The 23,916-nt window shown below is 42.4% G+C and overlaps 1 protein-coding gene across 2 annotated transcripts in view; it reads left to right on the top strand.

Annotated features, from left to right (window-relative positions):
• Positions 1–506: 506 nt before the first annotated feature.
• dmrt1 (doublesex and mab-3 related transcription factor 1) overlaps positions 507–23,916 on the top strand; it is a 36,024-nt gene continuing 12,614 nt past the window's right edge. The window contains exons 1-4 of one of the 2 annotated variants that reach the window (XM_082555067.1): positions 507–953; positions 3,634–3,802; positions 4,946–5,103; positions 15,957–16,134. In XM_082555067.1, the coding sequence (XP_082411193.1) occupies positions 738–953; positions 3,634–3,802; positions 4,946–5,103; positions 15,957–16,134 (721 nt within the window). In that variant the 5' untranslated portion in view covers positions 507–737. The remainder of the gene's footprint in view (positions 954–3,633; positions 3,803–4,945; positions 5,104–15,956; positions 16,135–23,916) is intronic. The other variant, XM_082555066.1, reaches the window with a different exon arrangement.

Raw genomic sequence — 23,916 nt, forward strand, 5'->3', positions numbered from 1 at the left:
GCTGACTGACGGTGCGGAGGTCAGCTCAGTTTCAGCTCAGTCAAGCTGAGCAATTAATTAATTCACCAGCAGCCAAGGTGGGAAAAACACTGCAATAAATATGTTTCAGTGGGAAGATACTATAAAGAATATTACACTAATAGTAATAGTTATTTTAATTTGACAGGCAGAACAATTTCCTGTATTTAATTTGGGGGATAATTGGCATGAACCGTAGTTAAGTTAAATCTTCAGATTATAACACAGAGTCATGGTTATTTTCTGTTACCCACTTGGCCCACGCGTTGGTCCTTCAGACTGCAAAGCTGGCACAGACTGAATTAAAGTCCAAAGAGTATGCCTTTTTTCACTCTGCAAAGCCATCAGGTGGCCTCTGAGGACACTTTTCTGGTCCCTGCACCTCATAAGAAGAATTGTATTGAATTTTAAATTGTGTTTTTGAGTCAATATTTTTAACTCGTGTCTGGAGAGAGAGAAACGGGAGGCCTGCAGAATGATGCTTCTGTACTTCCAGCTCTCTCCCCCGCATTGTTTCCTCCCACTGGATCCCAGGCCTTCTGGGGAAAAAAACCAAAAAGCAGGGTGTGGAGGGACAGGGACCTTACAGCCTCCAGCCTGGCACCAGTGCATATCTTATCAGCCAGCCTCTGCTTGGGCTCAGCAGCAGACCTGTCCGTGTGCACACGTCTTCTCTGGGCAGGTCCAACAGTTATCAGCACTCCTTATTGCCAGGACCCATGAGCCAGGACCAGCAGAGTAAGCAGGTACCGGATTGCAGCGGACCGATGTCCCCCAAAATCAAGAAATCCCCCAGGATGCCCAAGTGCTCCCGCTGTAGAAATCACGGATACGTGTCTCCACTGAAGGGACACAAGCGCTTTTGCAACTGGAGGGACTGCCAGTGTCCCAAATGCAAACTGATCGCGGAAAGACAGAGAGTCATGGCGGCCCAGGTAACTCAGTTTAGGCGCCCGTTAGCGCGGCTAGCTGCAGCTGAGAACAAAACTGCTTTTTAACACCAAGCCAAAGGCTTTGTGACCACACACAGCCACACAGGCTGTTTGGGACTTTCTATTTATGTCTGTGGACTTTTAAACCCTGTTTGCTGCGGGTGAGTCTGTTCATTAGTAATAACCACCCAGAAAGCAGCTAGCCAAGTTCGTACAGAGCTAACAGTTAGCTGCCTGACGGAGCTAAAGTTCAGGGTTAAAATGTTCCAGCAGCTGCTCACATTTATAAGATACTTACAAAAAGCAAAATGAATTCATTTGTAACTTTGTAATTTAAAGTGACAATTTAAGAGTTTGTAAAATAACATTTTAAATGTATTAAGTTACTAAAAATAACCACATGTTTTTTTTCCTTTCAAAGAATATTTTTGTTGGTTCTTCCAGTATTTCCCCCACATTGATATCTACTGTTTTTTCTTTGAGCTTCTTTAAATCCATGTTGTTGATTCTGCTCTCTTTTTTAATGATCTATCCTGTAAAGAACGCTTTAATAACTGACGTTTATTGTCTTTTTTAAATAGACTGTATTTAATCCTATTGAAAACCTTTTTTTTTTTAGCAGGAAACGCAGCAAAATTTAGAAATCAGTGGCTTTTAAAGTCAGTAGTGCTGGATAATTTCCTCATTTTCTAAAGAACAGATGAATAAGTTGGTCTAGCGTGGTCAGGTGTGTGAAAACTGATTTGGAAAACTGTTTAAAAAAGTTATTTGGAATTTCTGCTTGAAAGTGACTCTTACAGAGAACTGATACTAACAAAATGAGCAGATAAAGAATTAAAATGTCTTTTTAACTGGGTAAAACATCATGTTTCACTCGTGACCCTGAGATACATCGATGCACAGAGCTGTCAGTTTACAGAAAGCTGAGCTGATCACCTGATTGATTACACCAATCATTGATTGATTGTTTGTTAATTTATTTCAAACATGTAAACAATATACAGGTACATTTAGAAAAGAAAATAAGAGAGAGAAAAAAATACTATACAAAAATCAATACATTTCAATATTGCTACCATTCTGATTCATTTACACGTTGAAAGGGAAGAAGTACACACTTATTTGATCCCACCCCTTTGCCATAAATTATCATTCAATATTTAGTCAGCTTCCTTACTGATATAATTTGTAATAAAAATGGTGAACAGATTTCTAATATACTATATCCTGTACATCTTTTAATAGAGACATTCACATAATTTCAAGATCATATTTTTATAACTCTTTTTGAACTGTTTTGTGTTTGGACGTTGCTGTAATTCCATATTCAGACTGTTCCACAGTTTCACTCCATGAACAGAAACACAAAAGCCTTTTCTTGTAGTACGGACCTTCCCTGTTTTGAAGTTACAAAACCCCCTTAAATTATAACTTGCTTCTTTTAAAACAAACATACTCTGAATATTACCTGGCAGTTCTTTATTTTATGCTTTGAATAAAATTTGTGCTGTTTGAAATTTTACTAGATCGTCAATTTTCAATATTTCCTACTGCAAAAACAGTGAGTTTGTATGTTCCTGTAACCTGCAGTGTGGATGATTCCGACTGCTTTTTTTGAAGAGTAAAAAGTGACTGTAATGTTTTATAGCTGTTGCCCCAGACCTCTGCACAATAGCTTAAGTATGGTGAAACCAGTGAACAGTAGAGAATATGAAGTGATGTTCTGTCGAATACCTGCTTTGCCTTGTTTAGTACTGCAATGCTTCGTGATACTTTGGCATGAATATATCTTACGTGAGCTCTCAGTTAAGTTTTTCATCTGTTATTACCCCCAGAAATGTATTTTCACTGACTCTTTCAATATCAACACCATTTATTTGAATCTCAGCATTTGTATTTAAACGACTATTTCCAAATAACATAAGTTTAGATTTATTTAAATTTAATGATAATTTGTTTTTATCAAGCCAGAACTTGACTTTACTTATTTCATATCCTCCAATAAATTCTGCAGATCATCACCAGAGCAAAAAATGTTTGTATCGTCAGCAAAGAGAACCATTTTTAATACTTTGGACACTTTACAGATGTCGTTAATGATGTTGAATTTTGGGGGGTACACCACAAGCAATGTGCATACATAAGGAGCAACCACCATTTAATTTCACAAACTGCTTCCTCTCACTAAAGCGACCCCTCTGACACCATAACGTTCCAGTTTTCTTATTAATATATCCTGATCTATAGAGTCAAATGCTTTTGTCAAGTCTCTGAATAACCCAGCCACATATTGCTTTTTGTCTATGGAATTTGAGATGTATTCTATTGAATCTGATAGTGCCAATGATGGTGATCTGCTTGATCTGAATCCGTACTGACTCTCGGTGAGTCGTTTATCTATAAATTTTTCAGTCGGTTGTTAAACAGTTTTTCAAGAATTATAAACAACAAAGAGCTGCTGGTTTCATCTCGCTCAGCAGCCAGGAGCGTGTTTTCAATATCATCTTGTTTTATGGCGATATCAACAGTTTATCTGCACACAAACAATCTTATTATTGTCTAATCAGGTGTAATTACAATTTTCAGACGAGCCTCTGTTTAAATCTGTTCTGGGAAGTCAGCAGATAAGGGCAATGTTTGTTTCATGCTCTCGGTTCCTTATCAAACCTCTCCTCCCTTCCAGGTTGCCCTGAGGAGGCAGCAGGCCCAAGAAGAAGAGCTTGGGATGTGTAGTCCAGTGTCTCTGTCCGGTTCTGAGATGATGGTCAAGAATGAAGTTGGAGCAGACTGCCTGTTCTCTGTGGAGGGACGGTCCCCGACACCTACCAGCCACCCCACCTCTGCTGTCACAGGTAACCTCGTGTTACATGGACCTCGTCAGATTTTGTTGTGTTATGAACCTTATTATTAGAGATCTCCAGTGTTTTTAGTTATTAAACAAAAACAAAAACAAAAACAATGCTATTAACGTGTCAAGTGTCTGAAAAAATTCCAGTTAATTCTCTCAAAGACACCTTTTCACCTGTGAGGTCTGGACACAAGTCAGTGTTACTGCCTGCACTTCAGCTGCTGGTCTGAGAGGCATCCACCTGCCTGCACTTCCTCCTTCTCTGTTGTGTGCCTGTCTAGATAAACCAGTTACCCCTCACTGAATTAATGTTGTTGCTTTTTTAAAATGTTAATTGGTGTTATTGCTAATCCAAGGCTGAACAACATCCTGTGGACTGAACACGTTTTTAGACGAGAACAAGAGACTCCGTGATAACAAAGGACACTGGAAACTTGAAAATATGTCCTTGAGTTTTTCTTCCAGGTTGTGTGGAAGCTGACACAGAAGAGTGTTTCGCTGATAACGCTTAAATGTGATTTTGGGTCAAGGCTGCTCTTATCTTGCACTTTGTATGTTTGTATGTGTGTTCCTTTTATTTTGAGGGAACGGGGGGGTAGAGATGAAGATTGAGGTATAAAAAGGAGTGGAGCACTGTGTGGAGCTGCTGATGGCAGGAGTTGGGACAGTAAATGTGATCATGTTTGGCTCCAGTGGTGCACAGTGTCTTCCCTGTGCAAAGATCAGGGTCTGCCTGGGAAGAATGTGTCCTTGCTGATAAGAAACGTACAAGCGAGAGTGAGTAATGATGACTTAATGGTCATCTTCATCCTGAAAAATGACAATTTTATGTTTGACACCAAGTACAGCTGTCACCTGAAGATGGAGCTGTTGGGCAGCATGTTTCAAAATGAACTCTTTCTGTCTCCTTTAATGATCTGAACAAGTGTAACTTAAATACTGAGAGAAGTTTTAGCATCAGTAAAATGTGAGACGGGCTTAATGAGACTTGTTTCCTTGTTAAAATTGCAACAAAACACAAACACGAGCGTTTGAAAACATCCTGAACATCATATGTTAAATTACCTGACAGTGCTGAAACAACCAGCCACAGACTTCACTCTTCATCCTCTCGGTCTCATCGTGTTTTGTTTGTTTTTGTGTCCAGGGACCCGCTCAGCATCGTCCCCCAGCCCATCAGCCGCTGCCAGGGCTCATACCGAGGGACCGTCTGACCTCCTGCTGGAAACCCCCTATTACAATTTCTACCAGCCTTCGCGCTACCCCACCTACTATGGAAACCTTTACAACTACCCGCAGTACCAGGTGAGCCACAGCAGCGACAGTCAGTGTGATCAGGAGCTAATGAAGGCGTGAGCGTTGGTCCCGCTTGTTGGATACGTTGATTTGACAGGAATTTTAAACAGCTGGGTGAGCTCGGCAGGACAAATCTGTCCGTGTGCGTCAAGCTACAATTCATAATCGTATTACTTTAACCCAGTTACATCAAACGTGACCCGCTACAGGGGATTAACTGCTGTGGCTTCAAATATAAAAGAACCGCTTTTGTGTTGGAATGTTCTTCATGTTTAGGAACAGGTCTGCACATAGTTTATTGTTCGCGTAGCAGCAAAGCCTGTAAAGCAGCATGTGAGAAATTCATGTCACAGAAACGGGAGGTAAGCGGCTTTACGGCGCTTCAGTCGGGAAAGGCTTCGCTTTCACGCCAACTTATCACGAGAGTGTCGTGTTTCTCTCAGACAATCACTGGTGTTAAACCAGTGTTAAACTGGTGTTAAATGATCCTCATTTTAAATGAGTGTTGGTTAGATTGGCACTGATTTGTTATATATATACACAGTCACAGCCCAAAAATACTTGTAACTCACAGTTTTGATTATGTTAAACTGATACTTTAATGTCTAAATTCCAGCCTCTTGTTGGGTTTGTGGCTATAAAGAGATCTCACAGGTCTGCTTCACTAAGTCAGTGTGCAGGCTACACTGCTTTTATTTGCCAGTTACTTTGGACTACATAAACAGGAAAGCCTAAATCTGAAGTTGCTTTGCATTTAATCCTCTGGGGTGTCTTCACTCTGTCAGTAGGTCTGCAGCTTCTCAGTCCTCCAGGTCATGGCAGTTTTAAGTGCTTGAACTGAAAACAGCTGGAGTATTTTGATCATTAGGATGTTTCACCCGTCATCCGAGAGGCATCTTCAGTGCTCAAAACTCAGGTAGTTTTTCCCCAATGCAGAGGCCAAAAGGTCGATTCTGTTCATCTTCACGTTTACATCATCATCATCATCCAGGTGACTTCTTCAGTCTCAGCTGACTGCAGGTTTCAACCTTATAAACGTACATTTGCATAATGACTGAAACCAGCCCACTGAAGGAACAATGGGCTGGGAGATCAGTTCATTGATCATTAATATGCAAATCATCATGAACATTGATCAACAACTAGGGCTGAACGATATATCGCATTTGCGATAATATCGCGACATGATCAAGTGCAATTTTCTAACCGCAAAGGCTGCGATTATACTGCGATTATATTATACAATTCATGGGCTGCATCCTCCTGAGGCCGCATTTGTAGACCGATTACGTCACAGCGACGTGCCGAAGGCTGTCCAAATTACTACCATATCCCAGAATTCATAGCGCGGCCCAGCCAAACTCCAGTTTCCAGCAATGGCGGCCGCTACTAAGTTTTAAAATTACTCGTACTAATCTTTCTGGGTCACAAAATAAACTTTTAACATATTTTCAGGCGAGAAAGTAGTTGTGTAAACATCAAATATCTGCTCGGTTTATCAAGATATCCCATATTTGCAAAAGTGCTTCGACGTTTTCAGAGGCGTCTGCTACCCACCAGCTCGACAGCTAGCCGGGAGCTCGAGGGTTACTGATGCGGCCGAGAACGGCACAACTCCCGGCACATCATTTTCAGATCACCGCGGAGTTTCGCTGCTCGGGTTAAACGTAATATATAAGTCACTTAGACAACCTAAAAATGTTATTGTTGGGCTTTTTTCAGTGTTTTGTTTGTTCGTGAGTAAATCGGTTTGGCTGAGATTAAAGTTATTAGATTAGATAAAATAAAACTTTATTAATCCCCCGGGTGGGTTCCTCCTTGGTTTTCACACAGCTGACTAAACGTCAAACAGAAAACTTATTAAACAGAAGTATGAGACAGTCGAGAATTTACACCAGTGTCTGGTTGTATTTTAGATAGCAAGAAGCAGACGGCCGAGTTTATTAAACTCCACCGAGACAGCAGTGACGCTAATCAGAACTAGACCGTCCAATTTCACGCCTTTAAATTTTAAAGGCGTGTTTGTGTGTGTGTTTATACAATTGCTATTATGTTTGCACTTTATGTGTAATGTTACTGACTGCAGAGATCAGTAAGATGTGTGTATTTTTTATTTATTAGTTTTATTTATTTAATATTATTTTTTAATTGAATGACTGTCTAGTAGTTCACAGATGTCGAAAAACTGAGTGTGGTAAAGCCACTGATTTTTTTTATGTATATTTCTGCAATCTGCACATTGTACTGACTTTCATTTTAATGTTTACACCAGGGTTCCTTGTCAGCACTTTATGCTCAGATGTTTGTAAGCTAAAAATAAACTATTGTGTATGTTCAAATATACTGTTGTGATTGAAGAAGTTAAATAAAAATGTCAGTCATCAATTCATGCATCACCTCATGTCATCATAACAGAGGTCTGTCTTCCAGGAAAGAACAGTTTAAAATTAATGTAATATAGTATTGGCCATACTATATGATGTATTGCTTGTCTTTGTTTAATAATACAGAAGACAAAGACCTTAAAAAATAATCGCATATCGCATCGCAATCGCAATATTGGGGCAAAAAATCGCAATTAGATTATTTTCCATAATCGTTCAGCCCTATCAACAACCACTGATCAAGTCAGCTCAGACTGAAGAAGTCACTTGGATGATGATGAAACAGATGAACAGAATCAACCTTTTGGGATTTACTTACCTGGATGTTTGAGCCTGAGCATCAAGACACCTAAATGCAGAGGTGTCAGACATAAGGCCCGGGGCCCAGAATCAGGCCACCGCTGACTCCAGTCTGACCCAATGGATTTTTTACAGCGCTTCTTATTAATAAAGACCTCCCCCATGACAGGGCTGTATGACCAAAATCTCATATCCCGATATAAGACATCTATCGTCCGATAACGATATAAATCACGAAAATGTAACATTTTCTGTAAATTCTGTGAATCTCTGGTTGCTGAAGTGTTTCCAGCTGCGCGTCATGTAGCTGGAGTCGAGTGTTTTAACTGATGCATGAAACGATGCATTTTTAGACATAAGTTGTAACGGCCGCCGTTTTCTTTGTATTTATTACACGGCGTGCGGCGGGGAAAAGCCTGTTCTAAGGTTTGCGTCTAAGGTTTATTTTTTAGCACCTGGCGGCTCTTTTTTGCTTCTCATCCGTAAACACTCTGCATCTTTCACGTGATTCAGCTTATTTTGAAAAGTCTCAACAGGATCTTGAGCTTTATTCTGAAAGGTTTATGTGGAAAATAAACAAGCGGACACGCGATGGTTTTATTGTCGTTGTTGCTAACGACAACGCATAAAAACAGGTGCTTGTCCGTCTGTAGTGGTTATATTAAATATAAGAGAAAGAGAGAACTTTAATAAATTAATATAGACACTACAGTGACCATCAAAATGATGAAAACAGTTTATTTTGCGACACCACGAAACAAACGATAGCGTAAAATGAAACGATAGACGTTTTTATATCGTCATCCGATATATATCGTTATATCGAACAGCCCTACCCCATGATCATTTATACTACACCACAGTAACTCGGTTAAACATACGTTTACGTGACAGAAAAGTTTAGTTTTTTCAGTGTTTAATATGAAAATGTTTCTTTTTTAATTCACAAGAATTAATTTCTTACAGTTTAAGCCCAAAGAGTCGTGTTGATTATACCGTCATGTATCTGAGATGAGCTAAAGTTGAACTTTCTCACTTTGGGGTTTCTGAGGGTGCAGTTAGACTTCTTTACACTGACAGAACGCAGAGTTTCACTGGTCCCGCCCCCTGAAGCTCAGAGTGGGCCTACCATATAAAATGAGTTTGACGTGCTTGCCTTAGTGGTCACTTTATAGTATGTTACAGTCCTGCAAACCCAGAGGATAAAGATGTGTCCAGTTTCTGACTCCAGGTCCGCTGCCTCGCTCTTACTGCGCTCAAGTACAGACCTCTGTTTAAATCACTGAAATGAATTTGGGGCTGATTATACTGGATGTTTACTGCTCGGTCAAAAGAAAAGCGATGAAAATCAATCCAGTGTTAAATCATCTTTAAGGATACTTTAGTGAACTAAAGGTGTCTAAAAACAGAAACCAGCTGTGAAAAATAAAAATCAACTCTAGACTTTGGACGGCTGCAAATTAACTGCATTCATAAAGTGTTTGTATCCAGATAACTGCTCTGAACTTATGTATAGAATAGAATAGAATAGAATAATCCTTTAATTGTCCCGCAGGGGAAATTTGGTTCTAAAGGCAGCAAAAAAACACCTATACAAGCAGAAGAGGACACAGGACGGAGACACACAAAATTGTTACATATTTCCATCATGGACAATCGTTACCAAAACAGTTCTGTGCTGTTATTAAAATTAAAGTACAGATAAATGGCAAACCCAGCTGTAGTGTGCAAACAGAGCAGGATATGAAAGTTTAAATAGTTAAGAATATTTAGAATAATTAGAAAAGTGCAGATTGTGTGTCGTACCTGTGCATTAAAAAGTAGACGTGTAACTTCCAATAAGTTAGTGTATATAAACTGAGGAAAGTAGTTGTAACAGTAGTAGTTGTTCGGTTGATTAGTGGAAATTTACTCCACGACTAAAAACATTGAACCCAACACTGAAACTAACAAAGCTGAACCCAAAGCTCTTAACGAGTAAACCAAAACAAGCAAACCTGCTGTGGAAAGAGAAGAAAAGTGAACAGATTTCAGAACAAAATAGAAATAAAAGCTCTGATGTTGCTGTATGTTTGCTTATTGTAATCACATTACATTTGAAAACAGCCCCAGCTGATTTCTAACAGAAGCCGCCTGATGAACGATGTCTGTCAGAACAGTTTAAAGGACTAAATGAGGGACAGTGTTCATGTATGAGACTGATGAGGAACTTGAACGTGTCCTGATGGAGAAGGTTCGACGTCTGTGTTCAGGAAATGTAACCGAGCTCCGTCAGTGATGCATCAGCGTGTCCTGTACTCATATAACCGTATACGTGGTTACACCCAGGTCACAACTCAATTGAAAAAAGTCAGCGCTGATGGTAAAAGAGAGAGCAGGGCACACACACACACACACACACACACACACACACACACACACACACACACACACACACACACACACACACACACACACTAAGCTTATGCATGGAGCAGATTAGATCTATAACTCTCCTGCGTTTGTGTTTTTATGAAGAACATTTGTACCCCTCTCTCCACCCCCTCCTTCTCTCTCAGTTGCCCCAGTAGCAACGTCTACTTTTGGGGTCACTGCCTCCGCGATCCTGCCCGCGCACAGCAGAGCCTGAATTGCAAAGGTTAATGGTATTGTCTGTCGGCAGAGGAACACACCGCTATGCCTCAGCGCCCGAGGGAGAAAGCCAGCACATTAATGCTAATCAGTTAGCGCTCTTTAGCATAATTTGGCCATCCGCTTCTGTGATTTATGATATTTTCAGTGAAGTTGTCAGGTTGAGAGGGCTACGTGCTGTGGTTATTCAATATCAGAGGCAGATTTTTTTGTATTTGCACGAGGAGCTGATTTAATGAAGATGAGTTTTAGAGCAGCAAACACTCAATAAATAATATCTGTAAGTAGAAAGGTGGGATGAAATAGTTCATTGCCTGATTTTAACATTTGGTTAAAGAGAAAGAAAGAAGGAAACTGTTGTGTGTCTCCTTTACCCGTCCTAAACCTCCAGTTCAGTGAGCTGCATTCAGATTTTAGTATCCCAAACTGAAGCGAGTCCTTGAGTTGCTCACTTTAGATTTTGTCTCCATATTTGATGCTAAGCAGTTATCGCTGTCCTGTTTCTGCACGATGCAGAGAGCACGCCTGAGTCAATGCAAGCCCAACAGCCTTTAACTTTTCATTCGTTGGGGTTTTTCTCAAGGTGTCCCTTTATAAATACAACATCTCATTGTGAGTGCATAAATGACACTATGCACATCTATAAATCTGTTGATGCTGACAGAGGTGATGGCAAAGGCGAATCATCATTAACTGTGGATGGATCTACTATGAAACTTCCAGAACTAAGAAATAAATGGTTTTCTTCACTGTGAGGCAGGAAACTCCTGACAAAGTGTGTAACAGGAGAAAAATCTGTACAGTTCACCTTGTTGCTGTAGTCGTGGGCTCACGGTCAGAATAATCTTGGTGGCTCATATACATTTTTTAATTTAAACACTGGTTTTCAGCCATGCATCCATATTCTGCTGCTGATCTGAGAGGCAGCAGTCTAAGCAGGGACCTCCTCGAGCTCTGAGGTGTCACCAAGCTGGCTGAGAAACATAATCTGACCAGTGTGCCCGAGGTCTTCCTGTGCTCTCCTACTGGTAGGACTATGATTCCTACGATGCCCAAACCACCTCATCTGGTGTCCTTATAGAAGAGTAGCAGCTTTACTCGGAGTCCCTCTCAGGTGACGAACTACAACTACTGCTGGATGGAACAGGGTTCACTCTTAAATGAGCTGTGGGCCCCTGCTGGCACTGTCGTCTCATTGAGGGTCACTGTAGTGTTCAAGTGTACAAAAGAAACAAACAACCACAAATGTTTGTTTGGTACCACTGCTTGCATCCACGACCGTAGGCGAGGGCGGGAACGTAGACGGAGCAGTAAATCGACAGCTTTGATTTCACGCTCAGCTCTCTTCACCGTAAAGATGGGTACAGCGTTCAGATCCCCGCTGACTCCTGCTCCTCTCTCCACCCACTTGTGAACCCGACCCACAGATACTTGAACTCCTCCCAAACACACCATTTTGTGGCCTCTGACTTTTCTTGCCAGCTGTTTCACGCTTGGCTGCAAACCCTCCAGTTTAAGCGAGAGGTCACTTCCTGATAAAGCCAGAAGATCGGCAGAAAGCACAGAGGTGATCCCGAGGCCACCAAGCCAGAAACCGCCGGCCACACTTTGCTGCGCCTGGAAATTCTATCCATGAAAGTTACGAACAACAAGTTTCAAGTCAAACTTTGTTATTTTTTATATTTCTGCATCTGCTTTTTGCCAGTTTGTTTTCGTCTGTTCTGTTTTTATGTTTTGTTGGCACTTCTTAACGCCTCACTCATGACTGAGGTGAAATATGCATTTCCCTTAAAATCATTAAGCTAATGCGTCATAATAAAGTGATGCGCAGGTCCTGAGCTCTTCCCACTGTAACACCAGAGGAAACAATGTGGTCTTTATCAGTGGAAGGCCATCTGCCTCCTCCTTTTCTCCTGTGCACTCAGTGATGCTTGGCTGTCATGCAGGTGGATGGTGATAATATAAGGGTAGTGTAGAGCTTCCAGACAGGAGATGGTGCCAGATAAGAAGACAGGCCCTCTCAGGGAGGTAAGGAAGCCCCTCCTTAAGGACTCAGCAACTTATCTGGGTGGTTCAGAGGAGGCACTGTAGGTCTGTGAGCAAACCGCAGCGTACGGCCGTCTTACACGTTTGGCACAAGTTGTTACTGATGTCATGGTGATAATGGTGGCTTTCTCTTCACTCGCCATTTATTTCAATATTAATATCAGTGCTGTCTGACATGTGCCTTGTTTAAATCGCTTTGGTTGGTACATCCAGGTGTTCTCCAGACTGAGTGCAAATAAGGCAAAAACTGCACACGTGATCTGTCCACTGCTGAAGCAGGACCACAGGAGAGCCGATGCTGCACGCCTGACCCGACAGGCTGATATTGAGACGCATGTGCACGTCCAGTTTGTAGCAGTGGCCCTTGTTATATTTTAGTCTTGACCACAGAACTCGTAATATTTTAAAGAAATGCTGCTTTGATGTTAAACTGCGCTTTGCAGTAAAAACTGAGCAGCAGTTTCTTCATTCGCTTACAGGCCTGCAGACTGTTACTGAGGGCTGCTGCTGGCCTGCAGACCACGCTTTGAGAACCATGCCCCCTTTCCTTTAACAAACAAACACCTTTATACAGAGTACAACATGTAGTGAAATTCTTGTGTCCAAGCTGCAGACAGGCTGCAGACATAGCTGCGGGAGTTTTGGGGTTTTTTTTGCGTGGGGGGTCTAGCCAGGACCCTTACTGGATACCGGGTGGGAATCAAGCTTGTGACTCCCGTTCCAAAGGTGTGTAGTCTTACCACTACACCATCCAGCTTCCTTCCCTCCACTTGAACTGGAGTCAGCTGATTCAGGCACAAGTGTGCAGAAAAAAAGGCGCCTATGATTTTTCCTGCTCATCCTTCATGCAGATCATTAAAGATTTGCAATGCAAACAGCAGCACATTTGTACCTGTAATGGCGTTACTGAATTTAGTACAATAACGGGTTAAATTACTGCAAAAAAAAAAAAGTTTCATGCGTGCATGTGGAAAAGATTAAGAAACAGCAGCGCGACCTCTGCACAGACCTGAGCGAGCACCAGTGAGAATGATAGCGGGCTGCAAACCAGCATGACTGAAGGCAGCCGTGGAGACGTTACTGCAGGTTAATCAGACACTTTATTAGATTCATCAGTAAGATAGAAGAAGGGTATCAGCTGGCACTGCGATCAGCTGATCAGCCTGGAATTAAAGTTAAGCTTGACTGTGTGACTTAATTCAACTCTTATCACTGAAGGACATGTTTTTGTTTCTGTTTCCAAAGTTTGATGCTTTAGGTGAGCGTGTTAGGGTGAAGCTGCACTTTGACTGACGAGGACACACACAGTTTATTTATAGCACATAATCATAAACATTTGGAATGAAAACCTACACTGTTCACAGAAAAACACAGTAAACTGGAAATAATCTGATAAAGCAGTGGTATTCAGATTTCTCCGGGCATAACCACGTGGTCGGTGTGAATAACCAGCCTGATTATGGTCGCGTGTCTGAAGGACATCCCAGGCAGCTGTTATCATCTGGGTGTTTTGAGCTGCTTTCATTATTTTAACCGACACATTTTGAACCTGTTTGTGATCATTTCTCCTGACTTCTTCGTTGGTGTTGCTTCCAGCTTCAGCTTCCCATTTATCACTCCATAACCCCCCACAGCTTTGTGAAAGCCTGATTGGTGGCTGGTGGATCCAGCTGCTGTCGAAGGTTTATTAATCATCTGTGGGGAAAATATGTTTGAACACCATTTGTCTCTTTGTGTGAGAACACCAACACTGAGCTAATTTAAAGTCCTGCTTTTTACAAAGTGGCACAAACTATCACCTGACTTGATGACAGGTCAGATGATGTGGACAGTTAGCTACACACTGTGGCATCGTGCTGAACCCGGGGATGTGCTCGCCGCCTCTGGATGTAAACGTATGGAAAAACTCAGCCTCGGCGAGCAACTTTGCCAGTTTTGTTTGGTGCTCCGTGTGTCCCGCTTAACCATCAGCGCGGTGCACTTTCAAGACTCCAGTTCCAATCTGTATTGTATTTTTCACGGCCTAATACAGGAGCCGAGTGTAGCTTAAATAACAGTTTATAAAGCTGTCGCAGAACCGATGGTGTGGACAATACGGGTGACGTATTACAGCCTGACAGAAATCAAATTCCATAAAAATGAAATTGAAAACCCTCAGCGAGGCGGCCTTGCTGCTGAGTAGACAGCTCGTTTTAAAGTTTTCAGAGGACTGAGGAAAGCCAGCTCTGGGTGTTGCTGCCCATTTTGAGAACAAGCCGCGGGCCTGTGAAATCACACACTGCTAATTTTCTGTCATATATTATTTTACGGCTGTATTTCTTTCTGTCACTCCGAGTTGTTAAAGTGTTGCCTGTGAAAATCTGATGTATGAGATGAAGGATTTTACAGTCAGAATCTGTGAGTGGACTCACACAACAGCGGCGTTTATATTGTATTATAAATATATCCAGTGGTGGTGTTAGCGGGCTCTGATGTTCTGATGAAAGTCATAAAGCCAGTGTAAACCACTGTAACCTCACAGAGCTGCAGGAAATAAACTGTATTTTATATAAAACCTTTATTTAAAGTGCAGATCTTAAGATCATGTGACCCCAGTAAGGCGCATAGCCTCTGTTGAACCAACGGCTGGTGTTTGACTCACAGAGCAAAAGTCACAGGAAAGACTTTTTAAAGCCGGAACAGTTCTTTGTTCTTTTGAACAGTTCCCATGAAAATCTCCCGTTTTTATCAGCATGTCTTTAAGCTCAGTTTTTTAATTCATCATGTAGCTACCAAGATATCAGCTCAGACGGAAACTATTCAAACACCTCAGAAAGAAATCCCCTTGTGTGCAGCTAAGATTTCAGTGTGAGCATTTAAGATCAGGACATTTTTGTCGTTAGCAAAACCAAATGTAGACTGATGTTAATTTTAGCTGTTTGCTAATCTGTCATTATCGCATTTATAACAAACAATTAAAAAGAAGCGACAGAAACACCCTTCAACTCTGTTATGAGTGATGTTGTATAGTTTGTCCACCAGAGGGCGCTCTGCAACTTGCACAATAGCAACAAACATGTTTGGAACCAACAACCAGCTGATCCAAGAGTAAACAAGCAGATAAATAACTGCACACAACAAATGTTACAGATCTGTTTAGGTTTTGTTTGTCTGGAGGCAAAAAATATATATTTAATATCATATTTAATATCCGATAATTAAAACATTTTGTTTCTAGTCTCGTGTTTTTTTTCTGTCGTCATCTTGTCATATGATGGTTTTGTTTCTGCCCAGCGGGGACCCCAACATGAACTTTTATGGAGAGCTATTTAATCCTCATACCACACCTTCAACCATGGGTCAGCTCCTAAATATGAAGACTGACCTTAATTCAGATCTTTGGTGGATTAAGGAGGACCTCCAGGCCTCCACTTTCTGGAGCTTTGCTGTTTATCCACAGCATGCAGTGTTTGTATGTTTTCAATCTAAAAGTGCCTGTCTTTGTGTTTTACTTGCATAAAGCAGATGCCTCATGGCGATGGCCGCCTGCCCAGCCACAACGTGTCGTCTCAGTACCGCATGCACTCCTACTACCCAGCAGCCACCTACCTGACTCAGGGCCTGGGCTCCACCACCTGTGTGCCACCCTTCTTTAGCCTGGATGACAGCAATAACAGCTGCTCTGAGACCATGGCAGCCTGTGAGTGACACACAACAACACACTTCTCAGGCTCCATAAACCTTTACCCAGACTTTATCAACAGTACATGGAAGGGAGGATTGCACTCGAATCCAGAGCGCCATAAAATGCACTTTTTACTTTGACTAAACTTTTTTCCTTCCTGCTTCTGATGCAGTTCTGTGAAAGCAGGTCTGACCCGAGCGTTTCTGAAGCTACAAAGTTAAAAACAGTACTGCTCTGTTTCTTTTTGGCATGTTTAAAGATGAAGTAGATTTGATCCCCTGATCTCTGCAGCTCTCGATTTCTGGCACTTGCCAATCTCAGACGCTGATCTCTTCTTAACGTAGCTGCTGACGGAGGTGGCTTGGATTTTGTGCCCTTCTCATGCCTGTGAATGTGGGCTCATCAGATTGTGTGTGTGTGTTGCTTCACATGTTCAGCACAGTGTTTTTGGAATTTGTAAAGACTGCATGTAAGTGCATGATAAGAGAGAAGATCCAGCATAAAGCAGAAGAGATAGAGGGAGGCTGCTCGACTAATAAGGCCAAATGGAAATTAAGGACATTTAAAGGATTTGCTGTTTGATGGTTTTCAGGCAGGATAAGCTTCAGATCAGGATTCTGGCTCTGCAGTGGACGTCGTTATTAGATTTAAATGTGTTCAGAGAGCACACGACATAATCTTAACAACTCTCAGATAAACTTGTTAGTAACAGAGGACTGCAGCATGCAGAGGTTCACATTTGCACGAGCACAGTGGGAGTGCAAAGGCTGGTTTGACTGAGGCATTGAGGGTTTGATGTCTTGATTTTGTGTTATGATTTTTATTATTTGTTGTAGTTTCTGTTCCCTCCACGGATCTCGGACTGTTTTTGTTCCTGTTTTAATTTGAAGTGTCTGCCTTTTGTGTCGTTTGTTTTGTGATTGTTGGTGCTGTTGTTGCGTTGAGTGCTCAGTCTTTGTTCATTTGTCTCCACACACCCTGACAGAAGGTGTCTCTCTGAGTTCCTGTGATGGAGCTGCGTCTGAGTCAGTGTTAAAACTCAGACTGTTGGACGGTCGTCTTCTGGATCTGTTTCATGATTATCGGCGTTTTCTTTCACACCTGTTACCTGTACAGATCTGGGCTGTTCTAATCCACACCTGCCTCATTTTTGTGATCCTCAGATATATGTAGAATCATAAACCTGTAGGTTACATAAATTCTGTAGCAATCTCTTTTTCCTCTTTCCTCGTGTGTTTGTCTCATATAAACCTTTGCACATTGCAGAGATTCACTTCTATAAAGCCTTAAATTAAAATCAAGTTTTCTTTTAACTATTTCTGGCACTCTTTGGCACAGGATAATCCATTTTTCCTTCCTTGCACTTGGGAACAGTGGGAAGGAAAAACTGACTTTTAACAGGAAGACAGCTGGTGTGAAGGAAAGGGAGACATAAGGCACGCAGAGGAGGAGAGCCAGAGATTAATAATAACTAATGATAGGAAATGAATGAAAATGAGTCATAGACGCACCTTGGTTGCAGAGATTTTTAACACTGTGAATATAACACTCAGTTCCCTTCGTGCTTACATCTAAAAACTGGGTTTGTTTTATTTTTAAGGAACTAAAGATGAAGGTTGTATTGTATGTTATTGCTCATATATAAAGGATATAGGGGAAGCGCATCAACAGTACAACATAAATATCCTTCTTTCAATGAATCGGAGCGCTGACAGCACCAGCATCGCAAACCTAAAGACCCCCACGTCTCTCCTTGTGTCTGTATTTGTTTATGACTTTCACCTGTCCTTTTCCTGTGGGGGTCCCACGTCAGCCCCCTGCTGTGAATCGCCATGCTCCATTACAAGATAACAACGCTCTCTGTGGGTGGCCCCGCAGTTAGAGGCAGAGGATCAGCCTGCCTCAGTCGGTTCTTTCACCTTTACTGTGGTTTCTCTCATCAGGAAGCGTGTACTTGCATATATACCTGGAGACGTTTTTTTTAATTAATCGAATTTTTAGCTTCTAAACTTTAGAAATTAAATGAGCTTATGTGTTTTTAAAGATACAGAAACGGCCTTGGTGGCTTACTGAATGTAATAAAAACAGCACAGCAGATCCCCAAAGACATTAAAGTGGCTCAGTATAGCAGAGGGAGGCACAGAGCAGTGCAAAGAAGAGCTGTCATTTAACACTGACACGAAGGTTGATGGTTTATTTGAAATGACAGAGACTGTGAGTACACTGCTAACGTTACAGTTACTTTATGTGTTTAATGTTAGCTGCTGCAAACATTTTGATTGATTCCACATCGACACTGTGCTGTCTCACACAAAAATGTGCATCTCAGGGAATCATGAACTCGTGCAGCACAAATTCTGGATGCAGGTCTTTGAGCTGTGTTGTTTTTCCTGTGCTTGTGCACTTCCTTCTTCTGATTCAGCTGTAAGGACAGACTTGAACACTTGTCCCTGCACCTCAGTACAAACACTACAGAACAGAAACAACATTGATGGCGTTTTCAGGATTTTAAGTGTTCGTCCTGGTGACATCTGCACTACTCTCTTACAAATGTGATTTTGCTTGAAGTATCTGAGCTGCCACAGGAAACAGAGCCTGCTTGTCTCAGCCCAGGTACCTGTTCTCCTCCAACACATCAGGGACATAAAACACTCATCTGAAGTGCTGTTTTTGCGTTAAACTGTTGGTTAGCATGCGAGGAAAGGAGGTTGCTAGCCCAGACTATTGACTAATAAATTAGTCTCCATCAGATGTTATCGTTTGCTTGTTTAGATCTTCATTTTATTGTAAAAAGGTAAAATCAGTGCTACAGTAAAGATAAACCGAGAACCTCCCCACGCTGTCTCGTTTCTCATATTTTATTAAATCATGTTTCACTTCAGCTGACCTTCCTCGGGTACAAAAACCAGTGTTTTCAAAATGTTCACTCCCATCCACCCGGCAGAATTCCAATTAGGGAATATTGGATGTTGAAACACTTGACACGTGTTTGCTGTTAATCAGATGATGGCGCATTATAATAAAAACACAGGAACAGACTCACTAACAGGAAGAAGGATGAAGGATATCTGCTTCCATCGGTGGGGTGAGTGGGGTCTGCTGTGGGCTAATACTGCAGCTACTGCTGCACAGGCTCTGATAATGTGGTTCTCAGAAGGAATAACTAAGCGTTTAAAAGGGAGGCCTGTTGGGTGGAGAATGTTTTTCCTTGACTCAGCTTATTGTCATCATGCTTGCTTAGTTCAGACACAACCAAACTTGGTGTGTGGGTGTGCGCCGTGTCTCCCAGAGCTGGAAGATAAAGCGTGTTTCTGCAGACAAGGCTGCGTTTAATATGTCGGCTGTTAGATCACTCCTGTGCTTCTGTAAACGGCAGCGTGCATGTGTCAGGCCGCGGCCTTGATGTCTGCTGAGGCTCGTTCACATCTTATCTGCAAGTTTTTGGACAATGACCATTTTTGTAGCTTTGGCTCTGTGTGCATGTCAACTGAAACTGCCAAGAAGTGAACACTTTCAGCTTGGCTTCAACAACTGCATCAACCGTTTCAGGATTATAAACACTTTTATACACAACTCCATCATCAGAGGCTCAGGAAGTGGCAGATAAAAAATGTTTTTTATCTGCCACTTCCTGAGAACATGAAAACTTGATGTTGATGGAAGTGAAGTTGGCCGTCGTTAGACTGGAAATAAAGGCTTGTAATAAAGAGATGTGATGCAAGGTGCAGGTGACTGCTGGTTTTCTTTGTTGTTTTGGTGTAAAATCATGTTTCTGATTTGGAGTTTTGCTCATTTGGAGTTCAAATGATGAGGAAGAGAAAACGTCTGTGTCCTGTGACAGTTTGGTTTGGACCTCAGTTCACAGCCATGGTTCTGGTTCATCCCTTCAGGTGCACAGGGGTGCAGCGGTTACTACTGTGGCCTCACATCAGGAAGGTCCTGATTCCAAATCCACCGCCCGGCCGAGACCTTTACAGACTTGTATGTCTGCTCACTCTTCTACAGTTCTCTTCTTCCTCCCACAGTCCAAAGACACGTTAAACTTAGTGGTTCTGAACTGGTCATAGGTGTGACTCGTGTGCTACCCCTGAAACAGACCAGCGACCCCCCCCCTCTCGCTCCACAGCAGCTGAAATAGGCTCCTGCTTTCTGACAAGCACTTAGGAAAATGGATGGTCGGGTTCATAACTTGTTTTTCTTTAGAGGGATGCACAACAGAAACAGGGTGAAATGTATTTTTACTGCAGATCAGATCGCTTCATCATGGACCAGCCTGTTAAGAATGACATCATCGTTTGTACCGTGAGCTTAGTCTCAGCTAACGGTCACAGCATTACTGTCGTCGTATTTAAACAGAAATATTCAGTGTAATCAATGAAATCCACTCTTTTCCTAAAGATAACTTTTGGACAAGAACTTTAATTATTATAACAGCAGTCGATTAATCATTAATCAAAAAATGTGTTACTTCTAAGACAGAAAGTCCAATAATTGACATAAAATAACTTGTTTTGCTTCATGCAGTAACCAGAAGCAATCCAGCAAGAAAAACTGAAAAAATGACTAAATTTAAGGTTAATAAGTAATCAATTAGTTTTTACATTTATAAATAAATAGTTGAGGTTAATTTTCTTCCATTCACATATTGATTTTGGACTGTTTACTGAATAAACTGAACACTTTAACGACGCCTCTTTGAAATTGGACATTTTCACTGAGCTAAAGTCAAACAGTCATTTTTAGCTTTTGGTGATAGAGACACAATCTGGGTTATACGTCCTGGTTTCAGGTCTGCATTTCAGAAACGGCTTTGCTGTGGCTGAACGTGCATCTGGTGCATCTCGGGATCAGTCGATGAGGAGGAAATGACTGTGAGCGGGGAGCCTCGCTGCCCTCCCTTCCACCTGGCAGCCAAGCAGCACCCTGTCAGATTTATCTCCCTCCCAGGATAAGGCTAATCATTTGGCCAAATACAGAGATCCAAATAACCTTCAGGAGTGCCACGTTGTCCTTTCCCCTCCCCTCCTCGCCTCCTCCTCTTCTTCCTCCACCCCTCTTCGCCCTCCCCCTTCGCAGGCCCCGCTGTCTCCGCAAAATTGCCTTCTGGAGTTAGTGAGCGGGAACAGTTAAGATTTACAAACAATGATGAAGCTTGTCATGCGTCTTTCTCCATCCGTCACGGCGGTCCGGGCGGAGCTGTGGGTAGAGCCGTCCCGGTGTTCTTCATAAAAGCCAGCTCTGTGTGAAATACGCCCCCGGCCGGCCTGTTTACTGCCCCGCGCTCGTCAGCAGCCCCGCCGCCGTAAATCGCCGAGCGGGAGGTGACAGTGCAGTCCATCAAACTCCCACCCCACTTCGCTGCCCTCCCAACATCTCACCTCGCGCTACCCCCACCCCTCATCACTCCATATAGACACACACAAACCGCAAACACCCGCCCCGCTTCCTCGCTAAGATCTATCCGAGGAGGCTCAGATGAGCTGCCCGAAAAGAGTTATGGCGGTTTCGGTCTTACGGGAGACAGCCGCGCGCCCGGTCCGTCGGTGTTTATGTTCTTTCTTTTTTGTCCTTGTGTAGACTTTTTCAAAATTCACGAGAGCCCAAAGTTTGCGAGCTGTCAGCAACTTTCCCTCCACCTCCTCCGACTCTGTTTTTAGACCTCGCCCGCCTGACTGTACGTTTGTCTGTTTTTGTTATATTGGTGTCAGCGCGGCGTGCAGTCATTTAAATGCAAATCAGATTGTTGAGCTATTGCAGATGTTAATCCTGCTAATCGATAGACCTGTGTAAGCCCATTAAGTTAGAAATCCATTACTATCTTTCTAGATGATATTCTATTGATTTTTCTTGCTTCGGTCTACACTCTACTGTACGCCAACGTGAGTTACTGCGTATAAAGTCTGGCGTTTCGGGCGTTCCCCTCCTCCTCGTGCAACAGGCGGGGAAACAAACGGCGGGGAGATTGGTGTTAGTAAGTTTCTTTGTGTCGTGTGTAAAATGGGCTTTACCTGCTTTCAGATCAGATTTCTTTACACTCACATACAAAAAGGGTTAAGAACACACACACACACACACACACACACACACACACACACACACACACACACACACACACTCGGGCCGCACTCATTCCCGAGATGTCGGCAGGGCCTCTCGCTCTTTTGGATTTATTAAACCTGAAACAAATGGGTACCTGAAACCCAGGAGGTGACCTTTTCAGAGGGAGTGCTGTTTCATGTCATGTAGCAGCCAGAGTTCATTTCCTTGGTCACTGACAGGCTGACAGCATCACTCAGCTCCGTGTTGTTTCATTGGCTCAAAAACAAACGGTTGCTGCAGGAAGCAGAAGTTTTGTATTGATTATGGAGCTTAAAGCTCTCTGTAAGATTTCTGTGACACACAGGAAAAAGCCGGGGTGTTGTTTAGTAAATAAAAAACAGGGACATACTGTGATTGTAGCTTCAGATTAAAATATGTGAGTTCAAATTGGACTCTTGTGTTTTTCCTTGTTTTGTTCTTTTGCTCTAAATGCTGTAATTCAGTCCATGCTCTCCACACATGGATCTTTCTGATGTCACTGGGAGTGGATGTCCCTATTGGATGTCTGCAGGTGCTCAACTTGAGCCGAAGCCAACATGGAGACGCCTTCAACCTGCATTCTTTCGATCAGACACCAGGGGGCGATCGTTGTGGTTCCAAATACAGAGGAACACTTCCCTCTTTATGCGTATGCTCATTGGCTACATACGTTCACCTGAACAATAGAAACCAGCCTACAGTTCAACCACACAATGAATGAAAACTTTGAAATGGGACGAGGGCTGCGTCACGCCTCTGTCATCTTCACTGGGGACAGACTGGTTAACAATGCCGGAGCAAAGTTTATTCATTTAATGGCTGATGTCAGAAAAGTGTTTGCTTGGTTAAAAATACACTCGTCAGTAAAGTGGGCAGTGACAGGATTGGACAGGAAAAAGAAAAGATGCAACTGTTCAGTAATTACCAGCTTTAAAAAACAGAAAACTCTGGGTCACACACTTTTAACAACAAATTAAAATTTTAGTAACCCTGGTTATTAATTGGGTCGCCTCTTTGAATATAAACACGTTGTGATCTTTGCAGTTTTTCAGAATACGTTTTGTTTGCTGTTTGTTTCTGAGAGTCCCCGCAGTGTTCCCGTCATCAACGTGTCTGACTGAGCGGCCGTTGCTCACAGAAAAGTCCTGCGTGTCCTGTCAGGTTGTCTTCCACACTTTGCCGTGGTGCTAAGTGCCCTGATAGCCCGCGGGGCCGTGGACGGGCTAAATACCGGCGTAATTGTCTGCTCGGGGCACAAGCACCGCTGTAATGCGTTGTACAACCACCATTAACACAGGCCTGGGGCTGTGGAGACATTAAATGGCCAGGGCTGTGTAGTTTATGTCCTCTTCCCCTCACTCTCTATTTCTCTTTCCCTCTTATACACAGACACACACACACACACACACACACACACACACACACACACACACACACACACACACACACACACACTCTCACATTGTCCTGCTCTGAGGGGCTTAAAAGGAAATGAAATGTGATCCTATTGGCTGCTGTTTCATCTTTGATTTTCTTTGATGTGCTGCATCAGTCTTTGTTGCTCGGGACGTTTGGATTAGCTTTAGTTTGTATCTGTAGTTCAGGAACTTTATTAGCGGCAGCGTCTCGACCCGGTGAGCAAACAGAACAATCAGACTGAAGCGTTTCTGAGCCACAGTTACATAATGAGACCTAAATGTCTGACACTTATTCACTCAG

The sequence above is a fragment of the Aulonocara stuartgranti genome (assembly GCF_965226115.1).
Source record: "Aulonocara stuartgranti genome assembly, chromosome: 12".
Classification (NCBI taxonomy): Eukaryota; Metazoa; Chordata; class Actinopteri; order Cichliformes; family Cichlidae; genus Aulonocara; species Aulonocara stuartgranti.